The sequence below is a fragment of the Strix uralensis genome, chromosome 5 (assembly GCF_047716275.1).
Source record: "Strix uralensis isolate ZFMK-TIS-50842 chromosome 5, bStrUra1, whole genome shotgun sequence".
NCBI classification, from domain to species: Eukaryota; Metazoa; Chordata; class Aves; order Strigiformes; family Strigidae; genus Strix; species Strix uralensis.
This window is the reverse complement of record NC_133976.1, coordinates 52,078,516-52,099,490: the sequence shown is the minus strand read 5'-3', so window position 1 is coordinate 52,099,490 and position 20,975 is coordinate 52,078,516. Positions and strand designations below refer to the sequence as shown.

Here is a 20,975-nt window from a genome sequence, read left to right as displayed (position 1 = left end):
GCACTTCTGAAGATAATTTTTGCAGGTATTTCAAGGTGCCCGTTATTATCAGCAGGTATCTCACCCAGCTCTGCACCCCAACCAATCAAAAAACCCCTGTATTTTTCCCAGTGTTGCTTATCTGTTGTTATAGTTGTACCTTAATACATGAAAGATACATTATGTCACTCAGTATACCTGTGTATATATAAATATACACACACACACATACATACTTGATACAGCACCATATCAAAGAGCCTTTCCTAGTGATGAAAATCAATTCCCAAAATGCAAAGAAAATAGTGACGTGCATATGCACATGGAAGGGAGATCTTTTACTCCCTATGCAGCAGAACTTTTTCAATCAAAACTGTAACTGCTGCACAAACTGAAGAACTGTGGAACTGTAAAACGAGTACCACTTTCACTGAAGAAGGAAATGCAGAGGGCAGGCATTGTACCTGTGAAATAAACTCTCACCAGGGATTTACGCCATTAAAGCAAGTGATTTAACATAGCAGTAATGTAAATAACAGATTTTGTTAGGATTCAAGGTTGGTTGTGGATAAACAAAACTTTGTGGTGCAGGCCAAAGCCATATACAGGTAGTGCTTATGCAGCTGAGAAGAAATCATTCCTTATGTAAGGAGCTTTTTGCATCCTGGTAAAACCAGAAGCCTTATAACTATTATAATAATTAATAATTTTAAAGTCAGTATTTCTCTAGAACCACTTTCTCTGTACACCTGCAAAAACAGGTGTGCCCTCCACAAAGATGCAATTACATTTACCTGCTGCAAACTGATCTGATTTTGTTACTGAACTGCAACAGCAGATATATTGAGCCACTTGTTTCAAATAAGGCCAAGATAGTACTGTGGCCGCATTAGCTAACAAGACATGCAATATAACTGTAAAACTTTTATGCAAACCCTGGAAATAATACAAACACTAGAAAGATACGGTAGTTTCAGTATTTACAGGGCACGCTGAAATGCACCTTTCACGTGAAGTACACTGATTGAGAAGTTGGGTTTATGAGCTACACAGAGGGTTTACTACCTTCGCCCCGATCCCAGGGTCAGGGCAGAGCCGTGGGAAGCCTCACGCACGCCCTGTGCTCTCCGCACCCGCGGGTACACGGATGTGCCGCCGCGACACCCCACGCCGCCAACCCGGCCGGCCCTTTACCCCTCCTCAGCCCCTAACGGGTCCGACGGGCCGGCGCGGGCGGCTCTAAGGGACACGGGCCTCCGAGATGCCTCACCGAGATCGCAACGCCGACAGCCCGAAACGCGGGGACAGGCAGCCCGGCAGCCGCCGACCCGCGCAGCCCCCGCGGGCCGCCGCACAATGGACCGCCCCTTCCCCGGCTGCTCCGGCCCCGGCCCGGCTCCCTCTCCCGCCAGCGGTCCCGCCCTCGGCCTGCGCGGAGGGGCGCGGTGCGGCTCCGGCCCCCAGGCTGCTCGGGAGCGCAGGACACCCCATGCCGCCTCGCCGGTCCCGGCGAGCACCGCCCCAACCCGCCGGTCCCGCCGACTCCCTCCCTCCCCCGCCCGCCCGCGGCAGGCGCTACCCCCGGCCGGGCCCCGCGGCCGCCTCACGCCCAACGGTCACCTCGGCCCGCCCGGCGCACGCCGCCCCCGGGGGCCGCGGCGCAACGCCCCGGCGAGGGGCGGAGAGACACGGGCCCAACCCGCCCCGGGTCGCCCCCGCGCCCACCTCAAACACCACTTCTTCGTCAAACTCCGGTGTCATCCTTCTCCGCCATGCCACCCCCTGGGGGCACGCTGGGAAACGGAGTCCGCCGCGCGGCCGGCGGCCCCTCCCCTCCCCGCCCGGCCCGGCCCCTCCCCTCCCCGCCCGGCCCGGCCCCGCGAGGCGCCGCAGAGAACCACAGCCCCCAGAAGGCGCCGCGAGCGCCGCTTCCGGGCGCCCTGGGGCGGTGCTGGCTGGGGAGGGGTCGGGCGGGGGCGCGGCCGCGCGCGGGGGGGCGGGGCGGGGCTCGGGCCCGGTAGGGGGCGCCGCTGGTCGGCGGCGGGCGCTGCTGGCGCTGACCCTGCCGGCAGCCGCGGGGCGTTATGCGGCGGCGGGCGGGGGGGGTGGCGGCTGCTGCTGCTGCTGCTGCTGCTGCTGGGTGGCGGCGCGGGGGAACAATGGGCTCCTTCTCCTCGGCCCTCAGAGGGGCCGTGGTGTAAGGGACGAGGGGAGGACGGCGCGGCGCGCAGGGAGCACTATGAGCTCCGCCGGTGAGTGCCCGCGGAAAGTTTGCGGAGCGGCGGTTTCCGCCCGCCCAGCGGGCAGTCCGCATGTCCCCGCGGCCGGAGAGCCTCGCCTTATCCCGGGGCGGCCGGCGGGGCACGGCGCCGCGGCGGGGGGGAATGACGACGGAGGGGCAGCGCGGCCGCCCCGCGGTACCGGTGCGGGACGGGAGCCGGAGCCGCCGCCGCGGCGCTCCTCGTCCCGGCGGCGCAGAGCGGTTGCGCCCGGCTCTGCCCCACCGTGGCGGAGGCGCCGGGCGCTGCGTCCCCCCCTCGCCAGGGGGAAGCGCGGGGGGCGAGCGGGGGTGGGAGCCGCAGCCCTTCTCCGGGGTCCGGTACGGGAGCTCCGCTTCTTCTCCCCCCCCCCCCCCCGCCCCGGCACGTCCTGCCCCGGCGCTGCGCTCCGCTCCCCTTCCCGGCGTGGGGCTCCGGCCGCTCTCGCGTGTCCGGCGGCGGAGTGGGTTCCTTGGCCTGGGGCTGAGCTGGCGCCAGGAGCCTCCGCTGAGGGCCGGGGGTTCTGGCGGGGAAGCCAAGCACCGGGACGGGGCTGTCGCTCCGTCTGACTTTGGCGGAGCTGCCAAAGTTTGCCAGCGGATGAGCTCCGGCTGCGCTCCAGGGACATACCTGCCCCGGTCCAGCCCGGACAGGCTGGAGCCGTCGTGCAGGGGCAGGGGCACGGGGAAGCGTTCGCTTCTCGCCTTTCCAGCTGCTGGGTTGAACTGACCTATTTCAGTGCTTTCCTTACCTTTCCGCCCCCCCCCCCCCCCCCCCCTTCTTTGACCGCTGCCAATTTTATGGCTGCAAGAGCTGCAAGGCAAATTCCTGGTTTTAAACAAGAGCTCCCCGTGTTTAAGGGAGTTGCTCGTATTTTTTGTTTGTTTGGCTGCACGGTGGTGTGCTGTTAGAACTTTTGTTCACCCATCTGTTAGATTAGTAGATTCCTTTCTTAGTGTGCTTGAAGACAAGAATAGGGCTTTCTGCGTTGAAAAGATGTCATGTGTAAGTTATGATGTACTGGGTGGAAAACGCAACTAATTACAGTGTAACCCTGAAGCAACAAAGTGCTTCCTGTAAGGATTGGGGTGGGGGGTGTTCTAAAGAAAAAGCAATACGCAGACATCGAGCAAAAACATCGACCTAGTTCTCAGTGTTTTCCTCTGAAATATGTCAAATTGTTACCAAGTCCAGCGTTAATTATCTGGGCTCTCTTAGTCAGAATTTACTGGAAAATAAAAACCTATTTGATGCATCTTTCTGCTCCATTTAGTATATTTCTACTTTTAATACATATGATAGAACTGAGTTTGTTTAGATCTCGAAAAACGTGTAATAAAGAGGGATATCATCTCTACTTAACAGCTGCATTGGAAATTCATGTTTAGGAGTGCTGCTGGTAGTGCAATTCACCCCCGCTCTTTTAAGAGTTAAACAGCTGTGCAAATAAAAGATACATGTTAGGGGGTGCTCAAGAGCTTAGAGTTGGGCTCTTAAAATTTGATATGGTACTACGTTTCAGAAAGTTGGGTAGATTTTCAGCACTAAACAGTGATTTCAGGACTTGTAGAGCTGAGATTGACTGAGTCTCTGTTTTAGTTTATGTTGTGATGGTGTTTGTGGGAAAGGGGAGGAAGAAGGGGTTCTTGTGAAGAAAGTCACATAGAAGGCGAAAGTGAAAGGGATGCTGAGGAATATCAGTAAGAAGAAAGTGAGACAGTTTCATGGAAAATATGAATTTTAGCGAGGGATTTGAAGGGGAAGGCTTAGACAGAGTCCCGGTGGGCAGGAAGAGGGAAGCTGAGCGGTATGTGAAGGCTGTTGAAGAGGGGATGAAAAGTTTTTTTGTGTGTGATGAATTATGTGAGGATAAAGAAATATATGGGGAACAGGTGAAACAAGATCAGAGATTCACGATTCTGCTGACAGTGTTATGACAGCTTTTGACATTTTAGTTAAGGAGCTCATGGGCAGGGTATGAAAAGACTGAGGACTGCCGGGAGACAGTTCTGAAGGTTTAATACCTGTCTCTTGGTGTTGCTGCAGAATTCAGTTCCTGAAATATATAGACATGCTTTATAAAGCTATTGCTGACATAAAAACTTATCAACTCCTATATTTTAATTTCAGTCTTGTGATCTGTAGGATCTATGTCTTACATTGAAATTATTTAATTGTTAATTCAGTTATTACTCTGGTTTGTGCTGGGTAAGGTAGCTTTCTGACAACTGATTGGTAACAGCCTTTCAGCAAAAATGTTGTCATGTGTGAAGGCTTCAGATGGAGCTTGAAATGCCTCGAAACCCTGCCACTCTTCCTTCAGTTTAACTTGAAGGGCTTGAGTGTCTCTTGCATCTTTTTTTAATGTAACTTTAGAACAAAGCAACTGGGTACAGCATCATCAGTATTGATTTAATATTTTAAAGTAGGATTTGCAGGTATGAATGACTTCAGCTTGATATGCAGGACTCTGTAAGAGATACTCTGATACTTGAGGAGACCATGGTATGGAGAGAAATACTAAACATAGCTTCTGTCCATGGACAGAAGTTGCAAAAGGTCCAACATTGACAACCCAGCATTGAGTCCACACCAGTTTTCTTTCTGCCTTTCTAAATAATGCAGTGCATATTCAGTTTCTTACTAGATATTTTTTTCTAGTTCCTCTACAAAGTTGTTTCAGTTACATCTCAGTCCAGAGGTGGACATAATTCATTGATAGGTGAAGGACTTCTGCCATAGCTGTTGCTTACATATTTGAAAGTGTATATATAAATTTGGGCTTGTTAGAACTAAGGAACTATAGCACTTATTTAAAATACTTCTAGATAATTAAAAGATTATCTTCTTATAGTGATCAATCTGTATGTTGGTTGCAACCTTCATTTATAGCTATTCTCTCATTGCTTTCTCATGTACTGCGTATTCTTTATATATGATGCTGATGAATGCACATTTACTCATTTTCTGCCTGGAACTATTGTCCTGTCTTCAAGTACGCACTTTGCCTTTAAAAGGGAAAAACAAAAGCTCAGAGTTATGAGTTTGCCATTTATTATTTCTTGCTGAAGAAGCAGTCCTTATATGTGAGTCTATACAGCTTATTTAATGTGGACAGAATGTATAGCTTAAATTTGAAATCTGATTTGACAACAACAATGAGAAATATGTAGTGTATTTTAATGTCAAAAATGTAATTCAAAGGGAAAAAAATAGCAGGAACAGAATAAACAAAATCAACATGACTTTTCCAATCGAACCTCGTTGCTTTCAAGGACCGAAAAAATGAGGCCTACAGGGTTTAATGTCCCTTTAACCCTCTAATATGTCAAGTCTCATTAGAGTTACTCAGCTCTATCTCTGCATGCAATCTTAATCTTAAAAGGTCGTTTGTTCATCTCTTGTCCTTACTCTAAAGTTATCCCCAAGTTTCCTGTTTTATTTCAACAAGTCATTGAACAACCTGAGATTTTGAAATTAATGTTTTCCTTTTGCAGTTTATTTAGGATGTTTTCTAAAACGGTAGTGTCTTGGAAACCATCGTTTTCCCTTGTATTTTAAAAACTACATGTGCTATCTTCCGGGATGTCATGACTCATTCCTTTTTTTTGTTTTCTTTTGAGCATTGTGGTACCTGAGAAAATCAGAGCCTCTGCATAATGAGAAAATAAATACACATTCACAGGAAATAAATTAATGATCTCAGAATACTTTTTTGAGGTGTTTACCTAATGAAACTTTCTTTCTGTAACTGAAAGCAAAGTAACTGAACTGAAAAGCCTTGTTGTGAGTCATTAAAGCGTAAGTTGCTGGAGAACAGGAGTTTTAAAATACTTTATATGCTTCTCTGTGCAATGTATTAACTGCCATCACAAAAATCTCTGAGTGTAGCCCAAACATACAGCAACAATTATCTCTCTCCCTAGATGGTCTTTAACAGCCGGATTGGCTGTTTTGTGTCTGTGAGTTGTAGTGGTTTATGCCAAAAGTAGACCCAAGAATAGTGAATTGGCTGTTGGGGTGAGCTCTTCCTTCATGTAAGAAAGAACATCACATCAATCACTTGGTAGATAACAGCTGGGCATCATATTATTTTCATATATAGCCTACAGATGTGATTTCCTAACTCTGAGAATACAATATGCATATGTAAACAAGGTGCCATGAGAAAGCTGATATGTACATTTGTAGTAGGCCAGCTGCTAAGCGGTAACTGTTTCAAGCCCTTTCATTTACTTTTCCTAGTGCACGTGAAATAGATATGTGAAGTAGTACGTGAAATAGATTTCACCTCGTAGGTGAAAAGGAATAAACTACCTCGTACAGTGTGTGTTATGGTAAGAGTATATGTATGGCCAGCTTCCACAGAGCAGCTGATTTGTTAAATTCACACCTTGGTTTACCCCATAGTAACTTGACTGTGTGCCCATACCTTAAGTTTAGGTTCTGCTGCTGTGAAAATCTTATGTCACACTGATTAATTGTTTTACTGTCTTCCTACTGTTTTGTAGTTCCAAAAGGCTATTGCTTCAGGGTGGGTTGCAGTATCCTGCCACGGGATTACCTCTTGGGTGGCTAGAGACAATCCCATGGGGACCCTGAATACCAGGAGAGAGGCCTCTGTTCATGTGGAATGTTGCAAGGAAAGGAATACTAAGTTATGCTTGCACAACAGCATCCAGAACCATTTGTCCCTGTTTCCTGGGCAGATGCACGCAAACGTAACTTGTTCTTTTGCTGTTCCCAAGTGTAGAAGTTGTTAACATAATCTCAAAAGTAAGGGCATAAAGAGAACCTGGGAAAATGTTCCTTTAGCAGTAGTAGGGTTTATTGCAGAAGAGGTAGTGCTCTTTTTTTTTTTTTTTTCCCCCTCTCCATTCAACTTCATATATCTTTTTTTCTCCCTATTCCTGTGCTGGGCAGGCAAGATAACAAGAGGTTATAACAAAAGGAGAAGATTTAAAGCTGTGTAATAATAGTGCATTAAGACTGCACTGTCTTACTGGCTTTCCTGCTCATTCATGATATTGCCTAGGAGAAGAGACAGCATTTTTAAGTGAGGTGTTCAGTTGCCAAATCCCATCATCTGAAGAACAGAAATGGACACTTTAAGGCCAAAACATTGAGAGTAGAAGTTGTTCCAGGGTGCTATTCTCTAGAACAACTTGAAGGTAGCACTGGAACATGTGCTAGTTGAGCAATAACAAGCATCAGTTGCAGAGGAGCTCAGCAGGATGAGAATGGGTGTTGCTTTTTCCTCAGCATGCTGAGGAGATAATCCACCGGAGGGACAAATATCTGTTCTGTAGGCTGTGATCTGAAGTCGGACAAAGAGCATATGCACTGACCTGCATAGGTGGTGCTAATGGCTATTTATTGTCAGAAAAATAATGCTGGTTTTAATCCACTTTTTAAAAGAATGTTGGGTGTTGGTATTTTTAAGTGTGTGTTTTGGTTTTTTTTTTTCTTCAGCACTGAACACAGTGTTGGCTGTTCCTACATGAGCAGTAGATTTCCTGTTGGTGATGGCAGCTTTGTTAGTCACTTTATTTATGGATTTCTTCCTTTGCCTAGTCAAGCAAGTCAGAGGATATCTCTGGCTGCTTCCCCTGGCTCTTAATCATCTAATCTGTTTATGCAAATAAAACTTGGTGTTTCTGCTCTTACATTTGGGTTTATTACTGGTCACCTGTGATGCTAGTCTGGATGCAGGGATCCTCTCTGAGAAATGGGGTAAGATTACATGGGGGAGCAGGGGAAGTCATAGTGAGTATCTATTCTAATCTCCAGAGCAAAACAAGTCAGAGAATCCCATGTCCGGTCCAAAATGTCCTCTGAAACTTCTATACATCTCAGAAAGTGAGTTTAGTTTTACCGTAATTGCTAGTGACTCCACCACAGCCCTAGGCGAGATGTTTCTGTAGTTAATTATCCTTTGGGTTTAATAATAATTTTAAAGCTTTGTTTCTAGTTTGAACTTGTCAAACTTCAGTGGTCTGCTGTGGAATCTCATTGTGTCTTTTTTTTTTTTTCCTTGATTAAAGAGCCATCTGTTATCAAAAACCTTTCACATGTGCATAGGTATATATGATATTACCATCTCACTTCTTAAATTCTTGTTTAAATTAAGCAGGATGAGCTTTCTTGGGATTTGAGGCATGATTTTTACACCTTGGATACTTCTGTAGTGATTTCTTGCATTTGTCCCAAGTTTTTATCTAAGAATGCCAGAAGATGACATGGCATGTCACTGAGTCTGGCAGGTGCTGTGTACAGAAATATTTTCAGCTCCCTTCATCTTTTTATATTTATCTCCCTGTAATTTGACGGATTATTTACCACTTGCCTGCAGACCTGCATGGACCTCTCATAAAATAACTATCTACAATGATTTCCAAATTCTCTTCATCTCTGGTTTTAGGTGAACACTTCCATATGGCACCAGGAAAAAGCCCATTGTCCATACAACTCACCACTCCATGTATTTGTTGTATAATGTTTCCTTGATTATATTTACGGTTTTTCACCAAAGAGGCTTGCTTATGCTTGTCACTTAACAAAAAGTCATTCTCATATGACTTCCAGTCATTCCTTACACCTTTATATATAACATTTGCCTCCTACTTAGTTTTCCTTCTATTCAGGATGGGAAATTGTCCCTTTTAAAGCAGTAATATGTAGAACTGGTTTTTTACCCTCACACAGGGGATTAGTTTATAATCAACTGAACTTTAATTTTTGATTTCTAATCAAAATCTAATATACTTTTACCCTTGCTTAGCTGCTGTGATTTTTTTCCTAGGAAGTTCATCACTTGTATTTTCAGAAACTTAAAGATACTTTGTTGAGGAAAACTACTGGTATGCATTCCCTTCCTGGAGTCTTTCGTCTCGCGTCATATTTATGTTTGAAAGGGCTCTTCATCACATTCCTTTCTGATTGAGTGGTTGACTGCAGATCTGTATTGATACCAAGATTGTAATGTGCCTGTTAATCTACTCTAGATGAAATGAGCAACCATTTTAAAGCAGATAGTGGTGTCTTTATTATACCACACAACTTGCCCATCTCTTTTGTTTGTCCCAATGCTTTTTAACATTGAAGTAATTTGAAAAATTCTAGTAGGCTTCAGAAATCGTATTGAATCACACTTATTATCAGAAGTAAATTTTTCTCCCTCTGTTCATTATCCAGGTTTCCACTATTGGCATATAAGCAACTGGTTTGTTTTCTTTGCATCCCTTTACATTTTCATGTTTTAGTTTTGAATCTTATATTCAGGTAATGGTATCATATCGTAATTTCTGAGTGTCTTCCCTAATAAATACTAGCTGAAAGTCCCGCAGAGTAATCTAGTTTGATTGCTAGCCAAAATGTTAGGCAGTCCCACTATAGAGAGAAACTTCCAAGGTTTATGGACTTCAACTTGTGGATGAATAATCCACAGGATATCACTTACCTAGCCAGTGTTTAATCTCCTGTATCTTCTGCAATCTGTTTCTCTCATTTGGGCATCAGGAAGGATTCCCAGACAGACTGTCTCTCCCTTATTTTCAGGGAGCTTTAATAACTTAACAAGTGCTACTGAACATGGCCCAGGTCTACTACTGCTTTGTGTCCTGTGACAAAATGGGCATCCCTTCCTCGTTTTTTACCATAGAAAACAAGCTCCTTTATTGCTGTCACTTTATTCTCCAACTGAATAGACAGTTGCCTTGTCTGAAAGTGAGTGTACAGCTCTCTTCTGCTGTTCAGGATCAGTAGTTGCCCATCCAAAGGTTTGTTTTTTTTTTTCCTAGTGAACTATTGACTCTTCACTCTGTGGGAAACCTGTCTTTGGAGAGGAAGCAGGAGGTGGTACAGCCTTTGCAGTAGCAGGTAGTCACTGCTGGCTGTTGTCAGTGGCTATACGGAGCTGTACCTTTGGAAAGAAATTCTGCATTCCCTTTTGCACAATGTCTTAAAAATTGTCTCTGCCATGGCATTTACCTCTTTGCTAATATAATTGCAGCAAGGAGAGCTAATCTAAGTGTAAGTGGAGTCAGTCTGGATACCATTTAATGATTCATGTCCTAGAAAAACATGGTTTTCCTGTTTCTATAGTAGAGACATTGTTTCTGGCCATCTGCTTAGAGCAGTGGCTTAGCGTTTGGGAAATGCTTGCAACTGAGGGCATCTGCTTTTTTTTTTTTCCCCATCTAGATTTCTTTCAAACAAACAAACAAAAATCTAAAACAAAAAAAAAACCCAAGCCTGAAACTTTATTCTCTTATTTCTAGGCTAGAGATTAGGATATAGTTGCACATCTATAATAATGATAGTGATAAAAAACAACCAAACACGAAAGCCACAGTTCAAAGGGAATAATAAATCAATGGATTACACAGTCCCTTTGCATTTGAAATGCTAATTAGCATGTTTTCTTGAGAGTTTTATTTAACATGTGTATGACTTCCTGAAAGCATACAAAAATATTATTCAAAATAAAGGTAATAAATACAGAGGTAGTACATTAAAAAACAGCATGAGAAACTTGTTTACTTTATAAATCAGTTTTCATATGTCAAAAATCACTCAAAGCACTTAGAAATCTGAAATTATTGCAGCACATGGAAATAAATTGGTCATAAATGATCTCCTACAATATTAAAATGTTTCAGGCATACCTTAAAAAAAAAAACAACCAACGACCACAAAACAAACAAACAAAAAACCCCAAAGCCACCCAAAACCAACAGCATGGTCAAAACTCCGTAATCTTCAAGTTCCTTGTGTGCTCCTTTTCCTGCTGTCCACTCTCCCCAGGGTTTGTCATATTGTGCTGTCAAGCAGATCATAAGTCATAGCAGTGGTGACTGTTTCTAGGTTAGACAGTGCCATGTTGGGAAGAGTAATATTCTAAGATGCGCAGAAACAGTATTTTACTTTTACGGTAGGAAACTACTGATTTGCTAGAAATTATTGCATTAACATCACACCACAGACTCATTTAACTGAACTGATGGTAGTGACATGCCAGCTTTACAGCTGGTACAGTGATCCATCTCAATATTGTTTGAAAAGAAGAGGAAGGGAAAGGGGAATTTTAGGCTACACATTTCCAAGGTGGTAGGGGAAGGGACTGGACTGTCATGGTAGTTACCCTAGCTGTTTTGTTATCTTCATGGCTTATTATATATGAGGCACTTAACATATTTGTACCATTTTTAAACAGTATTATAATAGTTCAAACTGCAAGACCAGGCTAATCTGCTCTGCTTTTATTAGCATCATACTTTAGCATCTGAGCAAGTACATGCACTTTCATGAAGTTAAATGTTTTTTAAAGAACAAGTTACCCTTGAAGACTTTTCCTACCACTCCTTGTTTGTCCCTGTTAAAACTAAGAAAGGCAACTAGTAAAAAAGCGGTGGTAGGGAAGGGAGGCATGCTTTTAGGAGAAAAATATATACACACACACATCGAGATCTTGTAGATCACATGATTTAAATGTCACAAAATTCTAATAATACTGCGGTGTAGGTGAAGTTGTTCTGTGGGCTGATGGTGACTAAAGTCTTTGTTTTCTATCCTTCCTAGAAATTAAGAAGCCGCCAGTGGCCCCCAAACCAAAATTTGTGGTAGGACACAAGGCAACACCTCCACCTGTTGCACCGAAGCCCGATGTTGTACTTTCTGGTGTTATACAAGCAGCAAGGAAAACCAAGCCAGCAATTGCACCAAAACCAAAGGTTCTCAAGAGCTCATCTGTTCCAGAAGTTAAACCTCCATCATCTACACGAAAAAGCACAAAAAGCTTTGAGGAGCACAGGGGAGATTCTTCTCAAACACTAGACCACTTGAACTATAAAAATGAAGCCTCAGAAGGGAGTGCTGGTAACACAGCGTATATTCTACCAGTTTCATCTTGCAAATTTGAATGCCTTCATAAGCTTGGAAATGGGGAGAACACCTGTAAAACTCAGATCATTTTTGAGCACTTTGAAAACTTAGAGAACATCAAAGTTGGTGAAAAAAATACACTAGCTCTGGAGGACAGTCACAGTGAAAAACTGTCAAGTAGAAGTCAGGTGGTTTTGAAAGCCAGCATTTTGGAAGAGAAACTTAAGGATGTTCTAACTCATAGTGTGTTCCCTAACAGCAGTCCTGTGAGGCACAGGTATGCAGACAAACTTGACAAAGAGGATGGCAGTGGTTCCAAGAACGACGTTAAAATAGAGTTTATGGAACTTGTACAGTCTTCATTGTCTTCTGAGATAGCTAAAGGGAAGCAACAAAACACTGACGGTAATCTTGGTGCTGATGAATTTCAGATGTCTGAAATTTGTCCTAGTTTGACTGAAAATAACCACAGTTGCTCTTGTCCATTAGCCCAGGAAATACTGGAAAATGAAAATTTAAGTAGCAATAGTGCATATTCAGGTGAAATAGATATGAAAGCAGATGCTGATATAGCCTCCTTTGAAATGTCTTCAGTCCTGAGCTCAAAAGTGCTTCCTATCCCTAAGCCAAGAAAGCCACGTGCTGCATGTCTAGTCCGTCAGGATGGCATAGACACCCCAGGAGAAGGAACAAAGGAAACATCTAATTCAGAGAAAGATTCCTTTGGGCTTGTGGACCAAAGCTTTAAAAAGCCAGCAAAAATTAATATCCTTGGTCAAAGTGTTTGTTACAATAATAATAATGCAGAAGTGCTTCATCCTGAAAAATGTGAGGTAACTCAAAGCAATGCAGACAAAATGGATCACGTGAAGGAACCGTCTATGGAAGAGTCGACTTCACAAAATCTTTTACCTCAGTTGTCACACAAAACTTCTGATATGGTGGAAAGTGTTGAATGTTCTTTAGATGCAGACCATAACTTAGTTAACTCCATGGATGAGATGACAGATGATACCAGTATGTTAGATGCTGTGGACAGAAGGACTAACTTCATTAGGTGTGATACTTTGTCCATGAGCTTGCCAAAGCAACTTAAATTAACTAGCAGTCAGCACTCATCTGCTTCCAGTAGCCTCCATGTTTCCCCACAAAGATTGGAAGATAAAGAAGTTAAAATAAAGGATGAAAGTTCTCCAAAAATCATTCCTAAGAAACCGCAGAGGCACAGCCTTCCAGCTGCTGGCCTGCTGAAAAAAGCTGCATCAGCAGAGCTTGTGGAGAAAAGTTCTTACACCTCCAGTGAGGATAAATCGAACAGCGTTCTGGAAGGATCTCGCTTCACGCATCCACCAGCCAAGGAGCAAGGTGTACTGTCATCCTGTGACATTCCCAAACGTTCTTCTGAGAAACCCATCTGGAAGTTACCTCATCCTATTCTTCCGTTTTCAGGAAATTGTGAATCATTAAAAACTGCTAACATTGCTACCAGCTTCAACCACTTGACTGTTGTGACAAAGCCTAGGGCCAAATCTCTCTCTTCTGTGGACATGGATAGGACAGACAAGCCTTGCAAAGACCATCAGAAGAAAAACAGCTTGAAAAAGTTTCTCAACATGAAACTGTCAGTTTGCTTAATGAAAAGCGACTTCCAAAAATTTCTGTCTAAAGGCAGCCAGTCAATGGATAGTGCTATTGTCAACCTTTCCACCAGGGACGGATATGGAAGTGGTAACAACCAGAATATAGCATCTGTAGGCAATGAAAGGAAAGCTAAATCTGCTAAGGCACATTCCATAGAAATAAATAGTCCGGCGTTACAGAAGAAGAGGCAGAGAAACAGAAGTCAACCTGAGATGCGAAATAACCAAAGGCTGGAATCTTTAGATGGGCATGTACTTTCGGGAGAGGATTTGTCACAAATGCATTTGAATTCTGTAACCACCACTTGTGCTCCAGAGTACGAGAACGTGCGTCACTATGAGGAAATACCCGAGTATGAGAACTTGCCTTTTGCTATGGGTGCTGGGAGGAATCTCTGTTTCGAATGGCATAACTCCAGCAGCGTGGAAGTCCAGAGCCCTGGCTTCTATGAGGTTGAGGAGCCTTGTGAAGCTACAAGCAGGCATTTGAGACTTGGCAGGTAAAATAAAGAAAAAAGGGAAGTTAAACAGCTCCATTGTTGGCTGTAAACATGTTTAGATGATGACTTGAGAGGATGTACCCCTTTCTTAAATGTCAACAGGACAGTCATTGCTGCATATCTTTCTATATGCTTTTGCTGTTTTGAAAACTGTTTGCACTTGGTAAAGAGTCAAGAGGAAAAGTAAGCTAGTTATTCCTCATATAGGATCAACATCTGGGAAACTAACGTATGTGCTTTTCCAGATTTAATCAAAGCAAATCAGATTCAGTCATGTATTTGTATGCAAGAATACTTAAACGGGGAGGAATGAACCTTACCACAGTCTCAGGATGAACTTGAATATGTGTCCATAGAATGCATAGTTGCTAGGTTAGTAGGGGAAATGAATATATTTTTAGATAGCTGATAGAGCTGGGAAAGGCAGACAAGGTTCTGAGTATGCAAATTCTTCATCAGGTCTTGAAAGCTTTTCAGGTATAACAGAAGATAGGGCCTCTCCCCGAATATAGTGAGTCTTCTGCATCTCCCAACAAAGGCAGTAGCAGTGCACGAGTTCTGTGTGACTCACACAGAATATTACTGAAAGACGGGGTTTGGTGGCTCTGCAGGTTGCTGCTGTGTTTCATCATCTCAGGAGATGGTGGAGACAGATAATATCAGCATTTTCAAAAAGGGATTGGACCAATTCATAGATATGTCCAAAACAGATGCTAAATGGAATAAGCAGGAACAGATCTTTTAGTATCTGTCATACTATGACTGTGGATGATGAGAAGAGTGGCCAGGCTCATGTTCTCCCTAAATAGCATCACTTACTGTGTCTGTCAGAGTGTAGTAACAGGTGAAGCATTGTTTTGACCCAGTACGGTACCATTTAACTTCTTAACTTCAGCTAATCAGTTGGTCTTACAGATCCCAAAGATTTTATCTCAAACTAGCAATAAGGATTTGAATGAAATATGCAGCCTGTATATCTCATAGTCCCCAGCAAACTTCTTTATACTGTTGAGAATATTTGCATAATGACAAGAATAAATGAGCTAGCTTATAGATAGTCACACTTAACTTCATTTTTCACTAAGCTTCATTTCATCTTGGATGTGTGTGTAGCAAACACATGCTCCGAAGAGTCTGATAGCTGGCCATTCTTTAGGGGAGCATGTCCCCTTACAAAGGAGAAGACATATGTTTTAAGTAGCATCCTGTGTTAATTGTTTATAGAGTTGATATTCTCAACATTGGACTGTTTGATGGAAAGCATGAAGCCTTATCATGGGAAGTAGGATATCTAGTTATGTGCTTGGTATTGGTATATTTATTCATGTGGTTGTTGAGTATTTTTCTTGTTTACAGTAGGGTGTTTCTTGGTTTTGTCTTTGGTATACCTTAAATTCCTGACTGAGTGTATGCTTTTTGTTTAAATCTAATCTTTAGGTATCTTTCAGGGGTTTTTGACCACACTCTCTTGGTATTAGCTTGATTTGGTTTACCGAAGAAGGATGACACCAAACTTAAACAAGAATATATTTTATGTGTTTATGTGATCTATTTTGGTTTGTGTTGTGGTTCTGGATCCAGGTGAATGTTTGTTTTAGGAAAAGAACAGGACAGTTTTGCTGTATGAAGCATGGTAGACATTGAGACTGCAGTTGCTCCTTGAGTGAAATTCTGTATTTTTCTTACTTGGCTGAGTGCATGAGATGTATAGTTATTCCCTCTCCACACAAACCTTCCCCAGTGCCAATGGTGATTTAAGGGTTTAAGTGATCTCTTGCACCTTGGCACATCTGCACATGTAGCTGCTTCCTAAGCTGGATGTTCTTGACATAAGCCTGTGCTGTGTTTTTCTTTAAAAAGCATACATAGAAAACCATAACCAGAGCCCTTTATATAAGCGTTTATTTTAAACTAAATTACATAGTGAGAAACTACCTTAGGAAACAATTAATGCATGCAGTTACTTCAGTAGATCTCAGGGAACAAAGGAATCCCTAGGAGAAAAAGGGAACGCAATGGGGCAGTGGTCTCCTGATCCGGATCAGCTGCTGGAGAAGCAGGTACAGGTATTCATCTTGACTCTGGCTTGGGAGGTGTAAGGGTCTCCGCCCAGACGGAGCTAGGCAGGAAGCTTTTCCAGTTTTCCCATCCGTTGTTATCTCAAATCCTTTGAAGCTTCTTTATCAATATCATCTTACCTTTTATGCATAGTTCTTTAAGAGCCTTTTATCATTTCCTGGGCCGGGTGGCATTATAAAACTGGTTAGAGAAACAGTGCTGATGTTATTGAAATAATTATGGCTCGCATTTTCTCCAGCCTGTCAGAACACGCAGTTAGCTCTTTTTTTATAGATCATGGCACTTAAAACTCCTGTAATGCACTGGTAATGGAGATCTCAAAGCAAATTATCTTATGATTAAAGCCAATGTACAAATGAGATTATTGTTCTGAGAAATTCATAGACCGATTGCCTACACTTCTAGTCATAATAGCATATATGCAGTATATTAAGTCTGAATGCCAGGCTTGCCATTACTGGAAGAGTTCAGTGGTGTCTTTACCTCATACTACATTTTTTTTCTGGAGGAAGAAATAAAATTTTCATGATGTACCCAGTGCTTTGGTGTTACTGAGAAATTTCCTGCTGATCCCATCTGGTGAAACCAGTATGCTTTATCGGAGGATGGTAATAGCTTCTGACACTCTAATCCTAACTTCATACATCTTATTAAATTCAGATACGTTTTATTTGCTTGGGCCTTCCCACAGGGATTTAAATGCAAATGGCGGGCCTGGGTAATGGTGGGTATCAGTTGTCACTTACCGCTTGATTTTTGCGTAGATGTCAGCCTCCCTTCAGCTGAAGGTGGGCTTGGCTTTGAAAGGAAGAGAACCAAGGTCCTAATACAGTGTGTGAACCACTGAGGTGGGACAGGCGCTGCTGATGGGAGACTGCTGGGTTTTGTTTGTGCTACATAGTTCAGGGGAATGTTCTCAGGAAGTAATGACAATACCTTGGGAGCAGATAATCCATGCTTTGTTTCCACTCTAGAAAAAAAAAATCTCTTGAAACGGTTTTTAAGGATTGTTTATTTTGTACTAGTCCACCTGTTTGACTACCAATTTAAAATGGATAATTAAGATGAATGTGTTATTATGAGGACTCTGTAAACAAAGTGAGTGAACAATAGCTGCTCTGGAGTAGAAAATATACTGTTAAATGTAAAAGAAATTTTAAATATCATTATCCGGTTGCAGATAACAACAGGGAAAGCAGCTCTTTGGGTTTGTTTTTTTAAGAAATGAATGGTTCAGGCCTGAAAAGTGAGGTGAAAAGTCAGTGCTGCTGGTACCACCACAATTCCTTTTAATGTTGTCAGAGACCAGTAGTTGTAACAGTTCTGTTTTCAAGTAACACCATTTCTTTAAAACCTCCTAATCAATGAGAAATTTTTATGCGTTGCTTATCCTCTTTTTAGTAACAAACCTTTATTCTGAGGAGGACAGCAAAATCTTCCTTAAAACTGAAAGTAAAATTGAGTCTACATTTGTCCAGTAATCTAAAGATGCAAAGGAACAATGAATGTACTTTAGGACATCTGTCATGCCATAGAAAACAGAAACTTCTGGATCTTGTGGGCTTCCTTTTTGTTATTTTATTCTAGGCAAGAGAATTGCCCTTCAGGTTGAGCGAGTCTGCTCCTTCACCCTTCAGGGAATAGCATACTGTGTTTACTGGTTACTTTTGACAGTGTTCCTTCAGATGCTGCAAATGTGCATGACTGTTAATTGATTTTGACGAATTTTATAGCTGTGTCGTGTTTCAGGCTAGGATTTTTCTTTGGAAAGGGCTGGGGTGAGGAGTATCATTCAACAACAATCCTTTGAGATCTTAATGTTGGTTTAAGTAAATACTGCTTCCTATTTTTCCCACCCCTGCTGATTTAGAATAATCCATTGCTTTTCCAGAAATGAGCATCTCAATGCAAAATGTAAGTTTAGTTTTCCGGACTAAATTCTGCTTTGGTGACTGAGTCCCCAGAGGTCAATTAAGTGTCCATGAAAGCCTTCCTGGCATATTGAATTTAGTATTGAAATCTGTGTGGTTAAGCACTTTGCTTTGATACATATTCCTCTTTGATGTACTGAACTTTGTTGGGGTTGAGACATGCTTCTCGTGAGTGGTATTGCACCAGATAAATGTGGTGTTATTTACGGATTAGCTGCATTAGGGAAGGCAATTGCAAAATTCCCATTCAAAAACATTTCAAGAGAAACACTGAATTAATAAAATACTGCAGGGTCTAAATAGCATTTGAAAGCAGTTTCCAAACACTTGTGCTGAAATTTGAATGCACAAAATATATTTTAGATATTGAAGTTGTTATACATTAAAAGCCACTTTTTTCTTTTTACTGAATTTTATTGAAGGATATAATTTCCTGATAAGTAGAGGCCAGGTATGCGGATTTCATCTGCTTCTTAAAGATGCTAATGGGTTAATTTCTGATCTGAAGAAGGCAGGTTCCTTTTCCTCCATCAGCTCTGCAGTCTTGTCCCGTCTTCTGATCTCCCCCTCTGCTTCTAGCTGGATTCTGCCACCCTTAGTTGTACGTTAAATTCTTTGTGTGCAGTTGTACCTCAGATTTTAATGGAATAGCTTTGACAATATGCTGTGTAGGTTCCCTATCAGACTTCATTATCTTCGGTCATGTGTTATCACTGACTTTTTCTGCTTACTTGAGCCTGCCTTTTTCTTTTCCCCTCTCTACCTCACTTTCTCATGTCCATGTTATGCAGCTGGTAGGCTTCTGCCAACTCTGAGGGCTTGTCAGTAAAGAGTGAGTCAGATGGCTTAGATCTCCACTTCCCATCCCCCATGAGGCTGAATGCAAAGCATATCTGGCATCCCAGCTCTGGTGCTTGGGAGCAGGGAATGGACAAAACAGTTCTTGGCAACCGGGCATAAGGAATATTACATTTTGCTGACTTCTCATGTTTTGCTTTTACAGACTATGAAGAAACAAATTCTTTAATGAAGTTAGGGGTGTCTAATCAGAGTCCAAAATAGTGAAAAATGGAAATATTGGTGAGAAGTGGTAATACTGTTGCTTGGGAATATTGATGTTCTAACACAAGGACTTTGGGAAGGAATTGGGTGCATGCAGATGGTGGGACCTTCATCATGGGGCTGTACACTGCTCAAGGAGCTCCTCTTTATGCACAGTTAGGCAAATCACTGATCTTGGGTCTGGAATTATTCTACTTTGTAGTGTCAAGTTAATTATTTTATACTACTAGGGTAGCATGTGAAACTACATGAAAGACTTGCAGTGAATTTTTTTGCTCAGGAAAGCATATGGGGTGTTTTGGGTTTTCTTCTCTTTCCTTGCAAGAAACGTTATGCAAGTCATTGTCTCCATGGTCTGCTTTTCCAGTAACAAAGGGAGTTTTCCTTAGTATTGGGGTGGCTTTTGGTCATACAGCTTTACAGTTTAGTCTGCTATACAACGTGAAATAAAATTTATCTGTTGTAAGAAGAATATATGCACTCTGGGAAAATGCCTAAATCTTCTAAAGCAATCTGGGAGAAGTATGCCAGTCCCTCCCCCCCCCCCCCCCCCATTTTTTTATATCAGAATAAATAGGAACTTCCTTGCTTTAAAAGAATCTTGACACATTCTCATCCAAATGTGTTTGAGATGTGCTGATTTCATCTGTTTTGATGCTGAGAAAGATTCTGAGGTCTGATGCTTTCTCTCTCCAACTAGAGAGAGAAAGGAGTTGGAGAACTGCATTTTTCTAATACCAAGTCCATTATTCTAGTATACAATCCAGTCTTGAAAAGGTTTGAAAGGTCTTATGAAATGGAAACAACTGTTATCATGAAAGAGAATTTTTGTCTTTGGTATTTCTTTCATCCCACTTTTCAAGGGCTCCCTGTTGATTTTGGTAAAAGAGGTGGGTGAAGCAGGTTGACATGAACACGACACACAGGGAAACTTTTGACAGAGTTGGAGGTGCAGTAATGACAGATTTCCAATTTATCAGATGGTAGGACAAGTGCTACAGAAAAACAGATGTGGTTTAAGTTCTCGACGTTATCTTTTTAGCAAGTGTAGTTGGGGCTGGGCATGTTTGTGAGTATGAGAGAGGGAGCAAGCTGACAGTGGTGATGAGGCAGGCGCTGCTGGGTTGCGCTGCCCGGCTGCTGCGTGAATCCCTCTGCTGCTCTCCAAAAGGTTTGGTGGTTACTTTTGTCAGTCTTCTGCAGTCTAGAAAATTGCATCACGTTAACCCTGGAGCACGTGCAGTCCATGTGCATTAGAAGAGACATTTTGAGGGTAAACTGTGCTATCCTTTGTTTCCTACTGAAGAAGTGCTCAGCAGAGATGGCAAAAGTGTCCTAACTGTGCTGTTCCCATCGATCCCCCAGTACAATACAAGGATGTCCTCGTCCTTCCTCCCGGTGACGTTGCCTCAGCTCAGCGTGTCAGCTCTTGCTTCCAGCCGAAGGGTGACTTAGTGGTATGCAGGAGAGCCTGAAGTAAGCAAAGCAGTGCATAGAAACCCTATGTTCTTTAGCCTGCTTCCCATAAACAGGATAACAGGAACTCAGGTGTCATGCACTTTCATAAATTAATCACCAATGCTTATCTTTTTCTTTCCTCTTTTATTCCATGTCTGTTTGGTTTTTTTTTTCCTAATTTTGGCA

At 42.7% G+C, this 20,975-nt stretch overlaps 2 protein-coding genes across 12 annotated transcripts in view; one reads left to right on the top strand and one right to left on the bottom strand.

Annotated features, from left to right (window-relative positions):
- Positions 1 to 1,813, bottom strand: part of VEZT (vezatin, adherens junctions transmembrane protein) — a 101,393-nt gene extending 99,580 nt beyond the window's left edge. For 7 of the 8 annotated variants that reach the window (XM_074870782.1, XM_074870781.1, XM_074870778.1 and 4 more), the window contains exon 1: positions 1,705 to 1,813. In XM_074870782.1, the coding sequence (XP_074726883.1) occupies positions 1,705 to 1,740 (36 nt within the window). In that variant the 5' untranslated portion in view covers positions 1,741 to 1,813. The remainder of the gene's footprint in view (positions 1 to 1,704) is intronic. The other variant, XM_074870777.1, reaches the window with a different exon arrangement.
- Positions 1,814 to 2,115: 302 nt separating this feature from the next.
- Positions 2,116 to 20,975, top strand: part of FGD6 (FYVE, RhoGEF and PH domain containing 6) — a 74,189-nt gene continuing 55,329 nt past the window's right edge. For all 4 annotated transcript variants that reach the window (XR_012629231.1, XR_012629232.1, XR_012629230.1 and 1 more), the window contains exons 1-2: positions 2,116 to 2,231; positions 11,817 to 14,259. Coding sequence is in view for 1 of the 4 variants with exons in the window: in XM_074870773.1 (XP_074726874.1) it covers positions 2,219 to 2,231; positions 11,817 to 14,259 (2,456 nt within the window). In the remaining 3 variants the exon portion in view is untranslated. The remainder of the gene's footprint in view (positions 2,232 to 11,816; positions 14,260 to 20,975) is intronic.